The sequence below is a fragment of the Gadus macrocephalus genome, chromosome 23 (assembly GCF_031168955.1).
Source record: "Gadus macrocephalus chromosome 23, ASM3116895v1".
NCBI lineage: Eukaryota > Metazoa > Chordata > Actinopteri > Gadiformes > Gadidae > Gadus > Gadus macrocephalus.
Window position 1 is genome coordinate 19,248,202 of NC_082404.1, and position 21,136 is coordinate 19,269,337.

At 48.2% G+C, this 21,136-nt stretch overlaps 2 protein-coding genes and 1 long non-coding RNA gene across 5 annotated transcripts in view; all 3 read left to right on the forward strand.

Moving 5' to 3' along the window:
* The window catches only part of rttn (rotatin), a 45,843-nt gene extending 37,595 nt beyond the window's left edge, over nucleotides 1–8,248 (forward strand). The window contains 5 exon segments of the mRNA XM_060045802.1: nucleotides 2,716–3,306; nucleotides 3,692–4,016; nucleotides 6,932–7,035; nucleotides 7,550–7,619; nucleotides 7,831–8,248. Of these exon segments, the coding sequence (XP_059901785.1) occupies nucleotides 2,716–3,306; nucleotides 3,692–4,016; nucleotides 6,932–7,035; nucleotides 7,550–7,619; nucleotides 7,831–7,973 (1,233 nt within the window). The 3' untranslated portion in view covers nucleotides 7,974–8,248.
* Nucleotides 8,249–8,395: 147 nt separating this feature from the next.
* Nucleotides 8,396–18,343, forward strand: cd226 (CD226 molecule). Of its 3 annotated transcripts, none has more exons than XM_060044787.1 (7): nucleotides 8,396–8,538; nucleotides 9,959–10,160; nucleotides 11,836–11,963; nucleotides 12,973–13,443; nucleotides 15,523–15,628; nucleotides 16,610–16,655; nucleotides 16,760–18,343. In XM_060044787.1, the coding sequence occupies exons 1-7, from the start codon at nucleotides 8,472–8,474 to the stop codon at nucleotides 16,949–16,951; spliced, it is 1,212 nt and encodes a 403-aa protein (XP_059900770.1). In that variant the 5' UTR covers nucleotides 8,396–8,471; the 3' UTR covers nucleotides 16,952–18,343. The 3 variants fall into 3 exon arrangements, with proteins under 3 accessions (XP_059900770.1, XP_059900771.1, XP_059900772.1); XM_060044788.1 differs by having other exon boundaries at nucleotides 16,829–18,343; XM_060044789.1 differs by having other exon boundaries at nucleotides 16,832–18,343.
* A 1,925-nt stretch (nucleotides 18,344–20,268) lies between these two features.
* Nucleotides 20,269–20,922, forward strand: LOC132452272 (uncharacterized). The gene is made up of 2 exons (XR_009524285.1): nucleotides 20,269–20,502; nucleotides 20,824–20,922. It is a non-coding gene; the product is annotated as an uncharacterized LOC132452272 (long non-coding RNA).
* The last annotated feature ends 214 nt before the right edge of the window (nucleotides 20,923–21,136 follow it).

The window sequence follows — 21,136 nt, forward strand, 5'->3', positions numbered from 1 at the left end:
TGAGTAGCAGCTTGACCTCCCCGTGGCCCCACGTCATCCACCCCCACACCCCCCGGAGAGCTCTGCACAGCCTTCGCGAGCGCGTCATCACATCCGTCCTCTGCCCACCTGCAGCCCCGGCCGTCTGAGGCGCTGCTCACTCCTCGGCTGACGCGGCGTCGGACCGCTGCTCCTGTTGTTGTTGTGCGTGTGGATGTTGTCGGTGTCGCGATGCGACATGTTAATGTGTGTGTGTGTTGCTGCTGGTCCCCTGTACCTGACGCTAACGGGGGAGCAAAGGCACACGCACGCACATTAACACAATAACAAAATGGAGGTAACCATGTCTTTTAAATTCCTTTCATACATTAATTTGCACGGTGTGCCACAATAATACACTCAATCACTCATCCACACACACGCTGAGCCGTACACTCATCCACACACACGCTGAGCCGTACACTCATCCACACACGCTGAGCCGTACACTCATCCACACACGCTGAGCCATACACTCATCCACACACGCTGAGCCGTACACTCATCCACACACGCTGAGCCATACACTCATCCACACACACGCTGAGCCATACACTCATCCACACACACGCTGAGCCATACACTCATCCACACACGCTGAGCCATACACTCATCCACACACGCTGAGCCATACACTCATCCACACACGCTGAGCCATACACTCATCCACACACGCTGAGCCATACACTCATCCACACACACGCTGAGCCATACACTCATCCACACACACGCTGAGCCATACACTCATCCACACACACGCTGAGCCGTACACTCATCCACACACGCTGAGCCGTACACTCATCCACACACGCTGAGCCATACACTCATCCACACACGCTGAGCCGTACACTCATCCACACACGCTGAGCCATACACTCATCCACACACACGCTGAGCCGTACACTCATCCACACACGCTGAGCCATACACTCATCCACACACACGCTGAGCCGTACACTCATCCACACACGCTGAGCCATACACTCATCCACACACGCTGAGCCATACACTCATCCACACACACGCTGAGCCGTACACTCATCCACACACGCTGAGCCATACACTCATCCACACACACGCTGAGCCATACACTCATCCACACACGCTGAGCCATACACTCATCCACACACGCTGAGCCGTACACTCATCCACACACGCTGAGCCATACACTCATCCACACACGCTGAGCCATACACTCATCCACACACGCTGAGCCGTACACTCATCCACACACGCTGAGCCATACACTCATCCACACACGCTGAGCCATACACTCATCCACACACACGCTGAGCCGTACACTCATCCACACACGCTGAGCCATACACTCATCCACACACGCTGAGCCATACACTCATCCACACACACGCTGAGCCATACACTCATCCACACACACGCTGAGCCATACACTCATCCACACACACGCTGAGCCATACACTCATCCACACACGCTGAGCCATACACTCATCCACACACGCTGAGCCATACACTCATCCACACACACGCTGAGCCATACACTCATCCACACACACGCTGAGCCATACACTCATCCACACACGCTGAGCCATACACTCATCCACACACGCTGAGCCATACACTCATCCACACACGCTGAGCCATACACTCATCCACACACGCTGAGCCGTACACTCATCCACACACGCTGAGCCGTACACTCATCCACACACGCTGAGCCATACACTCATCCACACACGCTGAGCCGTACACTCATCCACACACGCTGAGCCGTACACTCATCCACACACGCTGAGCCGTACACTCATCCACACACGCTGAGCCATACACTCATCCACACACGCTGAGCCATACACTCATCCACACACACGCTGAGCCGTACACTCATCCACACACGCTGAGCCATACACTCATCCACACACGCTGAGCCGTACACTCATCCACACAAGCTGAGCCATACACTCATCCAGCTGTGCTACAGTAGGACAGACGCAGGTGTTTCTGATAACACTGATTAATTACACGTCTAAACATAGCCTACATGTGAATGTCTGGAGCTACACCTGCGTTACGCCTCCTATGACACCTGTAGTAAGGATCCATCGACATGGAAACACAGAGATCCAAACATTCAGTCATAAGCATACCAACACACACACACACACACACACACACACACACACACACACACACACACACACACACACACACACACACACACACACACACACCCAGTCCTGTCTTCGTGTGGGGCACGGTGGTAACCGATCCATCACGAAGCAGAGAGCCGTTCTGTCTCCAGGTTCTTCTCAACACGCCTCGGGACGACCTCGGGCTAAAATTAGCATTAGCCCGTAGCTGTTCGCTGCCATCCCTCCATTAGCATCGCCGAGGAGACGCCGAGATCTCAAATTAGTGGTGCCTATCACGCTCCTGGTGTGTGCGCTGTGTGTGTGTGTGTGTGTGTGTGTGTGTGTGTGTGTGTGTGTGTGTGCTCCCGGTGTGTGCGCTGTGTGTCTGCGATGCGTTGCGCTACACAAGGCCGCACGCCCGCGGGGCCGCGCTCCCGCCAATCATCCTAATGCGGGCGGAACGACTCAAAAGGTCGGATCAATTCGATCTGCGCGTTCCGCCCTATGTTCTATTTATTTCGGCCCCAGGGGGAGCGTTGCCTTGGACCCGCCCCGACGTCGGGCATCGGGCTGAATGTGAGTCCTCAAGGGAGACGTACGAGTCCTGCACACCGGGCGGGGCGGGGGGGTTGTGGGGGCCTGGGGGGGGGCGAGGCCGTTAGTCGGATGTGCTTTGACGATTATTAGGTTTCCCGCCCCGGCCGCGGCACGGTGTGAGCCTTGTGTTCACTCTAACGTCTTTCTGACAGCGCCTCGTTTTATGTGGTTTTCACTCGCCTCAGCCGGTCCCACGGCCATCCCTTCCCTTCGCGGCCGTGCTAATGTCCTGAATGTCCTCCGTTCCCCCGAACCCTCAGCCTGGCGTCTGCTGTGGTGGGGAGCGGTTGAAATGAATGCATCTCTTTTGTATGTTTCCTCTGGGTCCAGACTCACAGAGAGCCGCTCATTGACTCATGTGTTGCGTCCTCCTGCTCCCGCCCCCTCAGCCTGCAGCTCTCTGTGCAGCGGCGGCTCCGGGGGGGCCCCAGCTGGCCGGGGGCCCCCCAGCGGCTCCCTCATGCACTGCGTCATGAAGCTGGCCTCGGGCGTCGCCGCGGACAACAGCCCCGTCCAGAAGCTCGCCTTCTCCCTATTGGCCAATCTGGCCATGTCCCGGGACTGTCGGGGCGTCCTGCAGAAGGTAATCCCTCTCGTTGTTGTGCACGTCGACGGAGACGTTGTGTTCTGGTTCTGTTGTACGAGTATCGCCCTCTAAATACGACACTCGCGCTCAACACGTCTGGAAGAATGAACCGGACGAGGACAAAACATATCGTGTTCAGACGGCTCAGCGTGTTCGTCTAGAGGCTCAGCGTCCCCCTAGACTTCGCTAATCGTCCGTGGCTAATCCGCCCGACGGCTTCACGTTTGTTCCCTCCCAGCGCTCTCTAGTCTAAAATTTCGCACTGCTGCAATTTTGTCGTTGTGTGCTCATGCCGAGTGTCGACGATGCCAATAAAGTTGCATTCAACCCGATCCAATCGCACGAGCCAACGCCCGCTTCCTCCTCCTCTCTCCATCTGCAGAGTAACTTCCTGCAGTCCTTCCTGTCGGTGCCCGTCCCCAGGCAGGGCGGCGGGAAAGCTGCTGCCGTCGGCGGCAACAACAACAACAACAGCGGAGCAGGAGGAGGGGGAGGAGGGGGAGGTGGGGGAGGAGGAGGGCTGCTGGCCATGTGGCTGCGGCTGCTGGTGTGCCTCTCCTTCGGGGAGGACGGCCAGCAGAGCGTCCTCAAGGTGCCCGGGGCCCTGGAGGTGCTGGCCGGCCTGGCCGCCCACCGGCGCCACGCCCTGCTCACCCTCCACAACCTCTGCTCCTGCCCCGGGAACCGACCCCACCTGCTGTCCAACGGTACGGGGGAGAGGGGGGGGGGGGGAGGTGGGGAGGGCAGGGGGAGACGAGAGGGGAGAGGGGGGGGGGGGGGAGAGGGAGGGAGAGGGGAGAGAGAGGAGGGCAGGGGGGGAGGGAGGGCAGGGGGAGGGACAGGGGAGAGAGAGGAGGGCAGGGGGGGAGGGAGGTGAGAGGGAGGGAAGAGGGAGGGAGGGCAGAGGTGACAGGGAGGGCAGGGGCAGAGAGGAGAGGGGAGGAGAGGGTGGGAAGAGGGAGGGAGGGCAGAGGTGAGAGGGAGGGCAGGGGGAGAGGGGAGAGGAGAGAGAGGAGGGCAGGGGGAGAGGGGAGGGAGGTGAGAGGGAGGGAAGAGGGAGGGAGGGCAGAGGTGAGAGGGAGGGCAGGGGGGGAGACGAGGGGAGAGAGAGGAGGGGAGAGGGGGGGGGAGAGGGAGGGAGAGGAGGGGAGGGAGGGCAGGGGGAGGGACAGGGGAGAGAGAGGAGGGCAGGGGGGGAGGGAGGTGAGAGGGAGGGAAGAGGGAGGGAGGGCAGAGGTGAGAGGGAGGGCAGGGGGAGAGAGGAGAGGAGAGAGAGGAGAGCAGAGGGGAGGGGTCGGGGAGGTCATGGCGGGCAGGAGACCCGCAGCTCAATTAGTCCCATTTCCTTGACGTAGTGCCAAGCAGGATAGCTCGGAAACCAACACGCTGACAATGAGACGGATTTGTAATCAAAAAGCTGATTGAAATATCAAGTTGCGTGCGTGCGTGTATGAGGGGCCGCCTGGGACAGGACATCTTTTTACATGTATGTATGAGAGTGTTTAGTAGTGTATGTGAGAGAGAATAGTAGTGTGTGTGAGGGTATAGTTGTGTATTTGAGAGAGTATATATGTTTATGCAAGATAATATATTGCAGTGTGTGTGAGAGAGTATATATGTTTATGCAAGAGAATATAGTAGTGTGTGTGAGAGAGTATAGTTGTTAATGCAAGAGACCATAGTAGTATGTGTGAGAGAGTTTGAATCAAACGGAAGAGAGTTTGATTGAAAAGGAAGTGAGTTTCTGTGGCCGCCTGAGTTTGAGAGAGGCTTCCTCTTGTGACCGCCAATTCATTCTCAACCATGGCCGGTCTCTACGTGTTGTGGAAGTACCAGAGACGTCGGGAAAAACCGACGCAGTCGTTTAGGATTCATAATATCACCCGTTCTATAAAATATTCTAAACTAGAAACCTCCGGGAGCTCTGGCGGGGGGTCCTGGAGCTCTATCTATCTGTATAATATAGTATAATATATAATATAACGGTAGAAAGCTGTGCGCGCCTCCGGACGGTATCATGAATCTTCACGACTGCGTCGGGTTCTCAGACGTCTCTGGAATGAAGTATCGCTTAGACAGCAATTGATGAGATACCACCGCTAATAAACCGTTGGAACACGCACAAGACCGGTAACCACAACAAATCCTGTGAAGCCGAATTCCTCACGAGCGCGCCCCCGCTAAGGCCCGCCCCCATCTCCCAAACCCTGTGACGCCACAATATCATATTATAAAGATATCTCTACATTATATCATCTTATATTATTTAGATATAGAGCTCCTGGACTCACGCCGGAGCTCCCGTAGGTTTCTAGATTAGAATATTTTATAGAACGGGTGATATTATGAATCCTAAACGACTGCGTTGTGTTTTCCGACGTCTCTGGTACTTCCACAACACGTAGAGACCGGCCATGGTTGAAAATGAATTGGCGGTCACAAGAGAAAGCCTCTCTCAAACTCAGGCGGCCACGATTACAAGCGACAAAATAATTTTTTGGTGCGACCGCAGCATAACGACATCGCTGGAGATTCAAGAGTGAAATGACAGCTCAGTATTTTGAGCGCCAGAAGCTCCCGCCTCTTCTGTCAGCCAATCAGGAACTGAGGAATCAAACTCACTTCCGATTCAGTCAAACTCTCTCACACACACCACTATACTCTCTCACATACTCTACTATACTCTCTCACACATACTACTATACTCTCTCATACACTACTATACTCTCTCACACACACCACTATACTCTCTCACATACTCTACTATACTCTCTCACACATACTACTATACTCTCTCACATACTCTACTATACTCTCTCACATACTCTACTATACTCTCTCATACACTACTATACTCTCTCACACACACTACTATACTCTCTCATACACTACTATACTCTCTCACACACACTACTATACTCTCTCACATACTCTACTATACTCTCTCACACACACTACTATACTCTCTCACATACTCTACTATACTCTCTCACATACACTACTATACTCTCTCACACACACTACTATACTCTCTCACATACTCTACTATACTCTCTCACATACTCTACTATACTCTCTCACATACACTACTATACTCTCTCACACGCACTACTATACTCTCTCACATTCACTACTATACTCTCTCACATACTCTACTATACTCTCTCACATACACTACTATTCTCTCTCACATGCACGACTATACACTCTCATACATACATGTAAAAGGAACATAATAGTGTGTGTGTATGAGCATAGTGGTGTGTACATGCAAGATTATGTGTAAGACCAAGTATGAATTCTGTCCCAGGCGGCCCATCATATGTGTGCGTGCGTGCGTTCGTGGGTAGATAATCTACTATCATGATGATGATTCACTTCCCGTGCAAAGGCAAATTTCCTGTTTTTCGTTATGTATCCCATGTCATTCAATCTGTCAGGGTGAGATTGATAGTTTGTGTAATATTATCCTACCAACTTCACACGCACCAATATGAATGATAGTATGATTAGGGTTTCATTTTGATTTCTGTCCGTCTGTAGTTCTGTGTTTGTAGTTTGGGAGATACCCAGCTGTGTGTGTGTGCTGAGTGTCCCTGGTTGTGTGTGGTGCTCCTCTCAGACAAGGCCATGAAGGTGCTGCTGTCCAGTCTGGACAGCAAGGAGACTGTGGTCCGGTCCATGGGGGCTTCAGCTCTCTGGGCCCTGCTGCATAACAGTCAGAAGGTAACACATGCACCAGCACACACACACGCACGCACGCACACGTGCACACACGTGCACACACACACACACGCATGTGCACACACAGACACACACACACACACACACACACACACACACGCACGTGCAAACTCACGCACGTACGCACACACAGTGTAACACTTACACACACGCACGCACACAAAGAAACAATGTAACACACACACAAACGGTGTAACACTTGCACACACACAAAGAGAAACACTCATATACACATTCAAACAATCACGCACACTCAAAGACCCACACATACACACACACATTAAGATATGCTCCATGGCTGAGCCTTGATATGGCATGAAAACGGTTTTGAGACCATGTTGATCTTTTCGATTCGTTGCTTCTAAGCAAGGAAGAGCTAAATAATCTAAACTGCCCGATCTTCTCCGGTTCCAATGGGATACTGGGACATGCTCTGCGGGATCAGAGCACAGCCTTCCTAATGTCGATTTCCTGCCCTGGTTCTCTCTCCTGATAGGCCAAGACGAGCTTGAAGAGTGCTTCTGTCATGCTGAAGCTGGAGAAGGCGCGCGCTGTGGCCAAGAAAGGTAGAGAAGGACATTCTCTCCGTCCATATCCGTCCTGTCAAAATGTTAACAATTTGTTATGACTGTTGATGCAAATGTGAATACTTCCATTGTTTAGATTATTTACATGAGGGGCAAAGATACAAAAGTGTAGTTGTATGTCACTCAAACAATTGTGTGTGTGTGTGTGTGTGTGTGTGCGTGTGCGTGTGTGCTTTTGTCTTCATCACAGATGCAGTGAAAGGGCCAGACTCCATGAATGCCTATCTGTTGAAATGTCTCGAAAAACCTTTGCAGGCTGTTGAAGAGCTGAGACACAATCACACACTTTCCCTCTCAGCACTTCAGTCAGTCCTATATTGCTTTAAAACATGACTCTATAGTAGACATATTGTTTTGTACAGTGCATGTCAAGATCCGTACTTGGCTTTAACCAAGCTGTATTAGGGCTATAGTGGAGCAGGTTGTTTTGTATGTATTCAGAATCTCCCTTCTTAAAGAGATAAGAGGAAGAAGTGAGATTTGCTGAAGCTATGGAGCGACCCCTCCTGTTTGCTGGTTTGAATAGAGATGAGCATCTTCACTTAACATGTCTTCCTCCATTGTACAATAAAGACTTGAATATTTATATTTTCTTATTAAAAGACCAACGTCTGATGTTGTCAATTTGATCTAAACTCCCAAGAAAACGTGAACAACGCTGTAAGCTTTGACAGCTAGTGAGCGTGTGAGCTCAAAGTGGGAGCCCCCCTCCCCCCAGTCCCCCAGCCACCCCCCCCCCCCCCCCTCCCACCCGCCCACGAGTCACTCCAGTTTCGAGCAGGAAGTGAACCGCGCAGTTCCCCGCGACAGCCTCTCATCAATACGGCTTTCATGGCGTCGGTACCAACGCACCCCCGGTACCTCATGGTACTCAGCATCTTTCTCTCGTTGCTCAAAGGTACGTGGCAGACACTGGTTGGTTGTGTTTAATGTGTGTATTTTATGCTGAATATCACTTGATGTTTGGTTGTATTTTTTAATAAGTTGATCTGTTTCTGTGAATGGAGTTTGGGCTATAGTGTGCTGGTCAACTTTTGGGGTGTTTGTGTCTTAATGTGACAGAGCAGAGGATTTTGTTATTCTTGGATACTTTTTCTGGTTTTCTACTTTTTGAACCTTGAAATTAATAATGGATTAAGAGACACAAGGCTGCTTTGCTGTTGTGACTGAGAATACCAGAATTATACCATTGGCATAATAAATATTTGCCACGATGAAGCAAATATAGACTTTGAAAGCTTATACTTATTAGCAGGGTTTCATCTTGCCTTTAAGAAAAAATCACTTCAAGGTGCTCGAGGTCAGTTACAAGAAGTACACTTTAAGTGGAATTAGTTTGAAGTAACGTAGTCATCCATAGGCTGGTAGTGATTTAATTGCTCTGAGAAAGTATCTGCTAAGAGTCGACTACCGCCGTAAGAGACCATTAAGATGTTGGACTGCTCCTGGCTAATTTCTACAGATCAAGACATCTCTTCCCGGATTGTTTCGGGGAACCTAACCTGCCTGTTAAGTAATGTGTGAGTTCAACACTTGGCAGGGATACTGAGTAAGGTCGGGAATAGAGAGAGCGAGATGGTGTTTTTCTGGGTTGATGGATTTTCAGAATTTATTATTTTCTGCACTCTTTACAACTGCTTACAGACGGCACATTTAAAGTTAGGGGAGGATATTTATCTTAGATGAATTTTTTTGTCTTATTTGTGACTCTTTACATCTCGAATATCAATGAATCATATGCTCTGACAAAACCCAAACGGTCCTGTATCGGCTGATGCAGCCCTGTCATAAGTCGGCCCAATCATTTCATTCGGTCCAAATGAGATGATTAAATGCATCGGTCTGTCTGTCTACCTACCTACCCGCCTGTCTACCTACCTGCTCGTCTGTCTGCCTACCTACCCATTTGTCAGTACCTGCCTGGCTACCTGTCGACGGCCCTATCGCTACAGCTAGCGAGCTACTCTCATGTGTTGTGTTGGGAGTGATACCTGAAGGGAGATGTGGGATTGTTTCAATTGGATCATTTTCAAAATCTGCCTTACTCTGGCTGCGTTCTCCCCGTTTCCTACCCCAGCGTCACTAGTCCATCATTAAGTGTAAACCTTGGCCATATTTCACGGCTTGTGTATAACAGAACAGTATTAAGTTACAGTTGATATTGGGGATTCATATTTAAATTATTATCATAGGGAGTTTGAATAGTGTCGAAAGGTTCTGGCTTTGGGAACCACAGCGTCTGCCAGTATCTCCCTAGGGGCGAGACGCCCTACCGTATGAAGGAGATGCTTCTAAACACCGGTTGCTTGTGGCCGCAGTGTCTGCAGGGCAGAGAGGGGAGCCCCTTCTGGTCCGGCTGCAGGAGGGCATGGTGCTGGACTGCCGGTGTCCCTGGAACGGCAACTTCAGCATGGTGACCTGGACCAAGAGCCCCGACAGGAACAACCCCATCGCCATCTTCCACCCGGTCCACGGCAAGACCTTCTCCTGGCGCTACAGCCAGCGGGTGGAGTTCCCCAGGTGACTGCTCATCGCTTCTCCTTCCTCCTCATGGTGGCTTAAAGCTTCTGGTTGATTGGAGCATGATCCTTTGACATCAACCAAGCATCTTCAGTGATACTACGGATGTTCATAAACGGGGAAATATCAAGTCGGCACAGATTTGATTTGATTTGATTTGATAAATCTTTATTGACCCCGAGGGTCAATTTGCTCTGCAACAGACACACACACACACACAATGTCCTACAACAAACAAATAATCATGACACAGAAAATACAAAATACAGAACATACAAACATCAAAGCATTTAGGAGACGTCATGGAATTATAATCATTTACTTTGCTTAATAAATGACAAAGCTGCTACCCTAGTTTGTTTAGCAAGCCAACAGCTGAGGGAATAAATTATTTGAGATACCGGTTTGGTCTTGCCCTCTCAGAGTATGTATATCTTCTCCCTAGTGGCAGGAGTCGAAACTCTGCATGTAGAGCAGGGGTCTCCAACTCAATTTACCTGGGGGCCGCTGGAGGTAGAGTCTGGGTCAGGCTGGGCCGCATCAAGCATTCCACAGAAAAAAGGAGCACAACTGACCCAATCTAAGTTAATGATCGGGCTATAATAAGATCACGTTTGCTATGTAATCGTTGACAACAGGGTCGTTGGTGGAACGATTCATAGTCGTTGGTGGAAACCAGAAGATTTTAGCGTCCTTTGGCTTTTGTCGGGACTCAGGACCGGCAACTCAAAATTGGGACTGTCCCGGCAAAACCGGGACATCTGGTCACCCTACCACAAGTGATAAAGAAGCGTGGCAAGCGACTCAGCAGAAATGTGCGTTCGACAACATCGTGCGGGCCGCACTAGTAGAGGGCCACAAAATATCATCCCGCGGGCCTCAATTGGCCCCCGGGCCACGAGTTTGAGACCCCTGATGTAGAGGGTTGGACAGGATGGCCTTTGCCTTCCGAGCGGCTCTGACTTGGTAATTATTACCAAGGTTTTTCAGGTCAAGGCAAATGGTCTTTTGGCAGAGAAGGACAATTTATCCAAGCCTTTTTTTGGTTGCTAAGGCCCAGGTTACCGAACCAACAGATCATTCCAATAAAACATTTTTAAAATCGATCTGTCAACATTAAAACTCCTCAAGAAAAACAGTCTCTGATTGGCCTTCTTGCAGAAGGAGTCTGTATTTTCATCGAAAGTCCGTTTGTCGTCCAGGATGGTTCCGAGGTATTTATATGCGTTGACTGTCTCCACTGCTTCGCCACTGATTAAAATGGGTGCTGTGGCAAGAACATTCCGGCGGAAGTCGACTTTCATTTCTTTTGTCTTTGATACATTCAGTCGTAGATATGAACTATCACACCACTGGATGAAATTGTCAGAGACAGGCCCATTGTCCACCTCTTGGTCCTGCAGGAGACACACTATAACTGAATCAGCTTAACTTAACAGATAACGGGATCTAAGGAGTCACCTACTGGGAGTCCCACTCTAAACTATTTGGATGCGATGCGAAGAAACAAAAAAGGTTAAGCCACAAATTCGTAATTCTGACCTAATTCTGATACAGCCGCATTTCAGAGGAAGTGCTCAGGGAGACTTGATACGAAGGCTTCCCCGTGATATGATGCACGGCGAAGAGGTTGATGTTCCCTGTGTGCCGTGTGTCCGTTCCTCCGTGACGCCAGGGCGGAGACGATGGACGGCAGCATCGTTCTGAGGAACATCACGCACCAGGACCTGGGGGTGTACCACTGCACCATCACCACCTTCCCCCTGGGCTCCTGGTCCCGCGACGTGACGGTGGAGGACCAAGGTAGACCGGGGTGGGGTGAGGTCGGGGTTCAGAGAACGGCAGGGCTGGCTATTGGACGGCCTAGGGGCTAGGGGGTTTCACCTTACAATTACATTTAGGGATTTTAGCAGATTCTCTCTCTCTCTCTCTCTCTCTCTCTCTCTCTCTCTCTCTCTCTCTCTCTCTCTCTCTCTCTCTCTCTCTCTCTCTCTCTCTCTCTCTCTCTCTCTCTCTCTCTCTCTCTCTCTCTCTCTCTCAAGGCAACAACCAGCTCGTTGGGAGTGTCAAACTCCTGACATTCCTGTGATTGAACTAGCCTGCCTTTTGATCGAACTAGAAACCTTCTGTTTACAATAAGAACCAACCCCCCCCCCCCCCGAATATGATGCAAAGCAGCTTGCCTGCGGTGAACTGTAGAGACAGCGGTAATCTGTACAGCTCGTGGAAGAGGCAAGCTAGTGAAGTGTTTGTGTGGCTTTGCAACAGACCAGGCCAAGTCCGGTCTGTTGTTGGTTGAGTAAAATAAATGCAGAAAATCAACAGACGCATCGTAATCTGTTGTGGCTTCCTACTGATAACTGATAACAGGCGCTTGTGGAAGTGTTGTATGAAAGCCATATCACTCTTGAGGATGTGCTGTTATACTCCATTTCAGTATGGCTGTGATGACTTTTAGAACTCAGCCTCTGGCCTCGAACCTACAACCCAATCACAGCCTGGCTTATTTTCAGCTGCTTTTATTCTCGTGGGATGTTGCTCAAATAGTAGTTGCTTTAAAAAATAAATAATAATAATGTCATGGTCAATGAAACCCGTGAATTGAATTGAAGAATCCTACGGTCATGAGTTGGTTTTGGCTTTAGTCACAATGGCACTTCATTTATTACTGTTCTGAGTTGATACACATAAATACACATCTCTCCAGGAGTGTCAAGGTGCCCTGGTCACAGTGCATAACATTAAACTGTCTTACCTCCACCCCCCACTCCCCTCCCCCCCTCCTCCTCCTCCTCCTCCTCCCCCCGTTCAGACGACCCCCCCGAGGAGGAGGAACGCTTCACCGACCCCCCTGGCCCCGCCCTCCCCCCGGCGGCCGTGCAGGTGACATCGAGGAGCGGCGACGGCGTCAGCCTCCCCTGTTCCCACGGCGACGGCGGCCACGACAACAGAACGGCGGCGGTCTTGCAGGTCTTTGTGGAGCGCTACGTCGAGGGGGACCCGGACCTCCTGTGGAGCTCAGTGGCATCGGGGGGGGCTTCTGGGGAGGAGGAGGGGGAGGGGGGGGAGGAGGAGGGGGAGGGGGGGGGGGGAGGAGGAGGGGGGAGGAGGGGGAGGGGGAGGGGGGGGGCCAGGGTCAGGGTGAACTGCACGGAGGACCTGTCCGCCTGCAGCCTGAGGATGGAGGGCGTGACCCCGGAGGACGGAGGGCTCTACCACTGCCGCTTCGTCACGGCCACTGGGGAGACCACCGCCACCGTGACGCTCACCGTGACCGACGCAGGTGTGTACCACTCACTCACTCACTCACTCACTCACTCACTCACTCACTCACTCACTCACTCACTCACTCACTCACTCACTCACTCACTCACGGACACACTCACTCACTCACTCAAGGACACACTCACTCACTCACTCACGGACACACTCACTCACTCACTCACGGACACACTCACTCACTCACTCACGGACACACTCACTCACTCACTCACGGACACACTCACTCACTCACTCACGGACACACTCACTCACTCACTCACGGACACACTCTCACTCACTCACTCACTCACTCACTCACGGACACACTCTCTCTCACTCACTCACTCACTCACGGACACACTCTCTCTCACTCACTCACGGACACACTCTCTCTCACTCACTCACGGACACACTCTCTCTCACTCACTCACTCACTCACTCACTCACTCACTCACTCACTCACTCACTCACTCACTCACTCACTCACTCACTCACTCACTCACTCACGGACACACTCTCTCACTCACTCACTCACTCACTCACTCACTCACTCACTCACTCACTCACTCACTCACTCACTCACTCACGGACACACTCTCTCTCACTCACTCACTCACTCACTCACTCACTCACGGACTCACTCACTCACGGACACACTCACTCACTCACTCTCTCACTCTCTCACACACACACACACCTGTTGGTGCGCTGCATTTACACAGAAACATCTCCCACTCTGTTACAAGTTTCACGTAGGCTCACGGTGACCGACGCATGTGTGTACCACACACTCTCTCTCTGTCTCACACCTGTTGGTGGGCTGCATTTACCCGGAAACATCAAACCACTCTGTTAAAGTTTCCCGTACAGAGACTCCTCTCGTTAGAGGTAGAGTCATGTAACTGCCCTCCGAGGCCCCGCCCCCTGAGGCCCCGCCCCCGATGCTGCACAGACCGCTGCGGTGTGTTTGTTTCATTCAAAGTGATGTCGAGTGTCGAGTGTCCGCAGGAGTCGCAGGCCCTCTTCCTGTGTGAAATAGATCAGATGAACGGTTCTAGAGATATGCCGAGGACTCACACGCACATACACACTCTGACCCCCTACCTCTGCCTATAGAAGCATTAATGGAGCAACATTCAAATGGCAGTGCAATTTGCAATTCAATAAGTCGAACATTATGCTATTGACAATTCATAATGCAATTTAACAATGTGAGTTGAAAATACATGATTCAAAGTGCATTTTAATATGCAAAGTGACAAAGAAATCCTCAATTACATTTTTAAAAAGTTACAAAAATACTAAATCATTGGGACAAAATGTTATTCTATTTTTATTGTTATAACTTTTTATAGGATTTCATCGTCACTTTGCATATTAAAATACCCTTTTAATAACGTATTTTCAAATTACATTAATAAATTGCATAATTAATGACTTATTGAGTTGCAAATTGCATTGCCATTTGAGTTTTGCTACATATATGCTTCCATATCTGCCTCCCACACCTGTTGATTCGGTGTCAATAACCACTACTTCCTGTGTGAACTTGACAGCCTTGGGTTTTTGTGTGTGTGTGTGTGTGTGTGTGTGTGTGTGTGTGTGTGTGTGTGTGTGTGTGTGCGCCTGATGGTGCCTTTTTGCACCAACATTTGTGCATGTTGGTGATATTGTGGGTTTTTACAGACAGAAACACCTTTGTTTCTGCGTGTAACAAGTGCTGCAGATATGTTTCATATTTTTAAGATCCAAACACAAAGATGATCACACACCTCCAGCAATTATTACAGTGAATAAGTACGACGCCAAGATATTTGTGAAGTTGTGTTTGTCTTTGTCTTTACCCTGATTCAGACAAATTGTTTAATTCCAAATTAATAATTGGGTGTTCAAAAGGGGAGATGGTTAGTTTAGCATTAACTTTAAGCTAGCCGCTTCCATTGACTTGCAGAGAGAAAGTAGCTCCTGTTAATGTGAGGGGAAAACACTCAATGGAAGATGCTAACAGTGAGCAAACTCCCCTTCTGGATGCACAATTATTTTTGCTTCCCATCTTCTGTCTATTTGCCCTCCTGATATCGCAGTGTTGTTTTGTGTCCAGGTGAATTCAGGATGTCTGATTATGTGAAGTATCTTTACATCGGAGGCGGTGCCGCCGGCTTCCTGCTCCTTCTCTCCGTGTTCCTGGTACTACTGACCATATACTGGTACGCAACCTCACCTAACTTGAGTCAACTCTGATTTGAATTGAGCTACAGGTATAAGCTATTGGCTATTGTCAGCTTACTTGAAAGGGGCAGCATGATAGTGTAGTAGCTAGGGAATTTGACTCACAACAGGTATAGCACTGGGCTTGAATATACCTGCTCCATAACAAACTATTTCTGAATTAATTGTACAACTTCTCCTGAATAAATGTACAGTATAGTCAATAAAACATAAGCATCCAGACCAGAGAATCGACCCCGGACTGATGCTCTTCCTCTCTACTGTGAATCACAACCGATGCTGAGGATACTTGTTTGCTGTGAGCTTTAAGGCTGGAGTTCCCAGGTGTGTGTGTGTGTGTGTGTGTGTGTGTGTGTGTGTGTGTGTGTGTGTGTGTGTGTGTGTGTGTGTGTGTGTGTGTGTGTGTGTGTGTGTGTGTGTGTGTGTGTGTGTGTGTGTGTGTGTGTGTGTGATACTCGAATGATACTATTTTATTTGAGCAAGGTAGATGGGTACACATTCAGCCCTATATCATCTCACGTAGACTGCACATAGCCTACAGGGAAGAAGGAAATGAAAAGGTATAACGACAATTCTGGTTATTAAAGGCACCCAGTGCAACTTTATGTAAACATTCAATGAAAAATAAACATTCAATTTCTAGTCTTTTTTACACGTAGTAAGTTTCAATAACTCCATACCATTACATATCGACATTCAAGTGTGTGTGTGTGTGTGTGTGTGTGTGTGTGTGTCTAATCCTGGTACCGTTGGGATTGGGACTCTCGGAGGATGGCGTCTGTTAGCGGCTGTGATGATTTTACAGATGTAAGCTAGGAGATCGATATCTGGATTGGGGAGTTTCCATTCATTTTGTATTCTTTGGCCCTGTTTATTCTTACAAACGTTCTTATGCTTAACATATCCACATGCTTTTGCATTGATAAATGTCACCAGCATTGTTGCTCCTTCTTGTTCAGGAGGAAAAAGAGACGAGAGGAAAGCAGATTGAAAGGTCGATCACGGGTACACAACGTTTTATTATTTACCAACATAACATCTTAACATCACTCCGCATTTCTTATCACTTTCTCGTTGATTATTTTTTGGGGATTTTTCTGCCTCTAAAGAAGTACGACTGGCAACCGGCCAATCCTGTGCCTTCTAACTCCTTTCTAACGCTCCCGCTGTCCAACCAGCAGGGGGGCCCGTTGGAAACGAACAACTACGTCAGCCGCCAAAGGAAGGAGGAGCCAGTGTATGGAAACGTGCCCTCGGCACCGCGACTCGCACTCGCACGAAGCCACAAAGCTGCTCGTTAACTGAACGTGTGTGTGTGTGTGTGTGTGTGTGTGTGTGTGTGTGTGTGTGTGTGTGTGTGTGTGTGTGTGTGTGTGTGTGTGTGTGTGTGTGTGTGCGTGTGCGTGCGTGTCATTATTGGATGTATAAAGCATTAAATTGTCCTTGTGAGCAGAAACGGAGGGGATTACATTGCTTAATGCTGTGTTTATTATTTTTCTACTGTGAGTTAACGTAACTATTGCTTTGTGATGTATTCTACTTTAAGACCACATAGTACTATGTATGTCATTATTGAGTAGTTTTCCTTAAGGATTTTATTTATTTCTGATTCATGTTTTTTACAACATGAACAACCCTAGACAGCATAACTATTCCTCTATGATTCATTGTTTAATTTTATTTCGTTATTCTGTTACGACCACATAGCAGAACTATTCCTCTCCATCCATGGTAATCCTACGTTACCGAACGAGGCGTGTTGATTTATCGTTCAAACAGAGGAGCTACTGTTTGTCACCTGTTGTTTGTTTCTCTGGATGGGAGATGGTTGTTACTCCTGCTGCTCCAGCCATGAATCAAATGTCACCCGGCAGCATGAAGATCATCAAGAGTTATTGGATAAAACTAACATTTTTTCGCATACAAGAAAAAGGCTAATTATCACAAAATAGGCATTCAGAAGAATTCCCTGACCCAATGTAATTGGATTTTATTGCTCGTAAAGGTTTAAACATTATTTATATGCATGTGGTTCGCAATAAAAGGCACACACACCAGTCTTTATATTACTATGGGAAGTCTGATTGGCAGACTATAGCTGAAATGTTTGAACGGCATTTTACTGTCTTTACCTTCGCTTGTTTTTCCACCAATCGCATCGATGGAGGCGAGGATCCGGACGTGGTGATTGGTGAACACAAGCTAAGGCAGCATTAGCTTACTGTTAAAAAAGTTTTCTGGAAGGGTTTCCCCATAAACATAGTGTAGACTGGGTAATCTGTATAATCTAATTAAAATCCTCCTTAAATCGCACAAATTAGTGATTTTTGTGACACCGCATCGAAACAAGAAGTAACTCGCCCCTACTGTGTCTGGTTTTCGGTCTGGTTTCTCTGCACTGCCCCCCCCCCCCCCCCCCCCCCCCCCTCTATAAAATAGGACTTCCTGATCTGGGATTACCTAGAAATGAAGGGGTGAAGAATCATCAGGCAGCTGATATGACGGCCAAGAAGACGGACATGCCATTGGGGGAGAATGCATCATAGTTATTTATATAATATGTTACAAAATGTTGTCGCTGTTCATTTGATGTTCCATCAATGGTGTTGACTCCTTCTATTAATGTTTTGTTTGGCTTGGTTGTATGTGCAATGAGGCACAGCTAAGACTGAAAATAAATAGCCTACATTCGATTTGACTACTGTCTACATGTTTAATAACCAAGCTCGAATGATACTATTTTATTTGAGCAAGGTAGATGGGTACACATTCAGCCCTATATCATCTCACGTAGACTGCACATAGCCTACAGGGAAGAAGGAAATGAAAAGGTATAACGACAATTCTGGTTATTAAAGGCACCCAGTGCAACTTTATGTAAACATTCAATGAAAAATAAACATTCAATTTCTAGTCTTTTTTACACGTAGTAAGTTTCAATAACTCCATACCATTACATATCGACATTCAAGGAGCAAAGACGAGACGTCGTTGTGTGGTGAGAACTGATAGAAAATCGTAAACAACAACAATCGCCGGTGGGGAGAAGCCATTTTTCCATTGACTGGAAGCCTGCTTTATTTATTGTAGGTTACAAAAAATAAAGAAAATGGCGGCATTGTTGTTGTTATCGATTTTGTATCAGTTCTCACCACACAACGACGTCTCATCTTTGCTGCTTAAATGTCGGTATGTAATGGTATGGAGTTATTGAAACTTACTACGTGTAAAAAAGACTAGAAATTGAATGTTTATTTTTAAGCCTCGAAAGTTGCACTGGGTGCCTTTAAATGTTACATAAAATCGAAATAGAAAGGCCTAGCAGCTACAGCTCTGACAACCCAATGTAAAATAAATAGGAAGTTTTCATTTGAGTGGTTTCATTTTCTTCAGGTGGTTAATCACCTTCTCGGCTCGAGCTCCTCATTAGGCCAATTAGTGCTAAATTAAGTTCCTCTGCGTCACCGTACACCTTTATTAAGGCGCGAGTGTTTGGGACTTCTAGATTGAGTTTAGTTTAGCTCAGCAGTTTCTGCGATCAGTATTCTACTTTTTACAGGTTTAAATTGAACGTCGCTGCGTACCTCGATCCAAACGACACCAGAGAAATAAGACCATCAACACTGGAACTCAGACGAGGATCACCGCAGTGAGTAACACTCGTTTGTCATCCGTCTTAAACGGGTCGTTGATTGGATTAATTTGAGTGTGTGCACCGCAGACAGTGGCTTAACCACTCCTTTAGTCCTCCACACAGACTCAATCTATTCCTGTTTCTCCCCTTAAACTTTTTAATGCTTGTGTTTTTAATGCTGTTGTAATCACCATTATTGTTTTGGAGTGCAGTGACGTGTCGACAAGCTGACTTGAAAGGCATTTTTTTTTAAAATTCTGTTGCAATCACCATTATTGTTTTGGAGTGCAGTGACGTGTCGACAAGCTAACTTGAATCTGGGGGGGCCCCCTTTGGGCCCCCCCAGGCATTTTTTTTTTTTTACTAAATCTATTTATGCGATTTGCACGTGCTCGTCTAGGTGGATGGGAGCCCAGGCTGGGTTCTCCTACGGATGCTGAAGGCTATGATGCTAAAAACGCCCATGTTGTCATTTGTAACTCGATAAGTCATTAACTGGGTGTTTTTGTTTCTTGTAACTAGTGCATTTACTGGCACTGCAGTAGTCGGACTACTGGACTTAATAATAGGCTTTTAGTAAATTGTAACTCCACTTTGGTTCAGCCACTACACTAGTTGGAAGTAATGGTTGATGCTAAAGGAGCCTGATCTGGTGAAGGCCGCTTGGGTTAAAGACCATGATGTGGACCTTAGTAATCTGCCGATCTTAAAATCTAAAGAGCCTTGATTTTAATTAATTCAAATTGCCTATAGCTTTGTGGGCAAACTGTTGGTTTGACTTTAGCGACGCGTCTAGAACAATACTTTCTGCATGGACTGGTGCTTAAGAATTCAGGATGCTTTCACTGGGACATAATTATTTGAATGGCCCATTACAGTTCATATTAATACTGAAGCTCCTCCCCTTCCTGTAGAGGTTCAACCCTGTGGCTTTGAGGTCGAGGCCGCATGCAGAGCAGCCCAGACCAGTCGTTGGCGCCGTTCAGTGGGCTATAACTGAGGTGGTGGGGCTGCTGTCAGTCCTACTGATAACCGTTGCATTGACGCGGTAAGCATGGGCGGCGGGTGGCTCTGGAGGTAAAGCAGGGCGGCAGGTAACCAGAAGGTCGCCGGTTCGATCCCCGGCTCCTCCTAGCTGAGTGTCGAGGTGTCCCTGAGCCTCACCCTGACTGCTCCTGACCAGCTGGCTGTCGCCCTGCGTGGCTGACACCGCCGTCGGTGGGTGAATGTGTGCATGAATGGGTGAATATGAGGCAGTATTGTGCTTTGCGTGGCCACTGGTTGGAAAAGCGCTCTATGATTGCAGACCATCTATCAATTGTAAGCATTTCTATAATGGCTGACATTCAGGGTTTTAAATATTTTACAAGGTTTGTCTGTTTTCATTGTATTGCCATATCAATTTTATTTTGCATTTAGAATTAGGGTTTACAAGTGCGTTAAGCACTTTCGGGTTATCAAACTGTCTTCTAAATCCTCTGGCATAAATGGTTACTGTGCGAAACTTTAACTGACTCATGTTTTATCAATCCACCACAGGACAGCAACGCTTTACCGCACCAGTCTACCAGACCTGTGGCTTCAATATTTGTTTGCTTTCTGTACATCATGATGCCTTCATAATTCAAGGGTTTCTTTTAACAAATGTTTTATTTTTTGTGTGAAGTCTTTGCTTGGACTCGTGGGAATTGTCCTTGAAGTCAGGATGTAAAATATTTTTATACCAGGTGCAAACCATTTTAAAGGGGACATATTATACCAGGTGTGAGTGTGATTAGCCTTACAAGCCGTTTTGAAAATCTGCCCCACATGACATCACTAGTGGGCGTGTCCACCTGTTCTGGATAGATCA

What these genes read in the sequence shown, in the direction of transcription:
- cd226 (XM_060044787.1), top strand. Translation starts at nt 8,472, where the DNA reads ATGGCGTCGGTACCAACGCACCCCCGGTACCTCATGGTACTCAGCATC. An exon ending in CTTTCTCTCGTTGCTCAAAG is followed by an intron (nt 8,539 to 9,958) that starts GTACGTGGCAGA and finishes TTGTGGCCGCAG; the next exon opens with TGTCTGCAGGGCAGAGAGGG. An exon ending in GATTGAAAGGTCGATCACGG is followed by an intron (nt 16,656 to 16,759) that starts GTACACAACGTT and finishes CTGCCTCTAAAG; the next exon opens with AAGTACGACTGGCAACCGGC.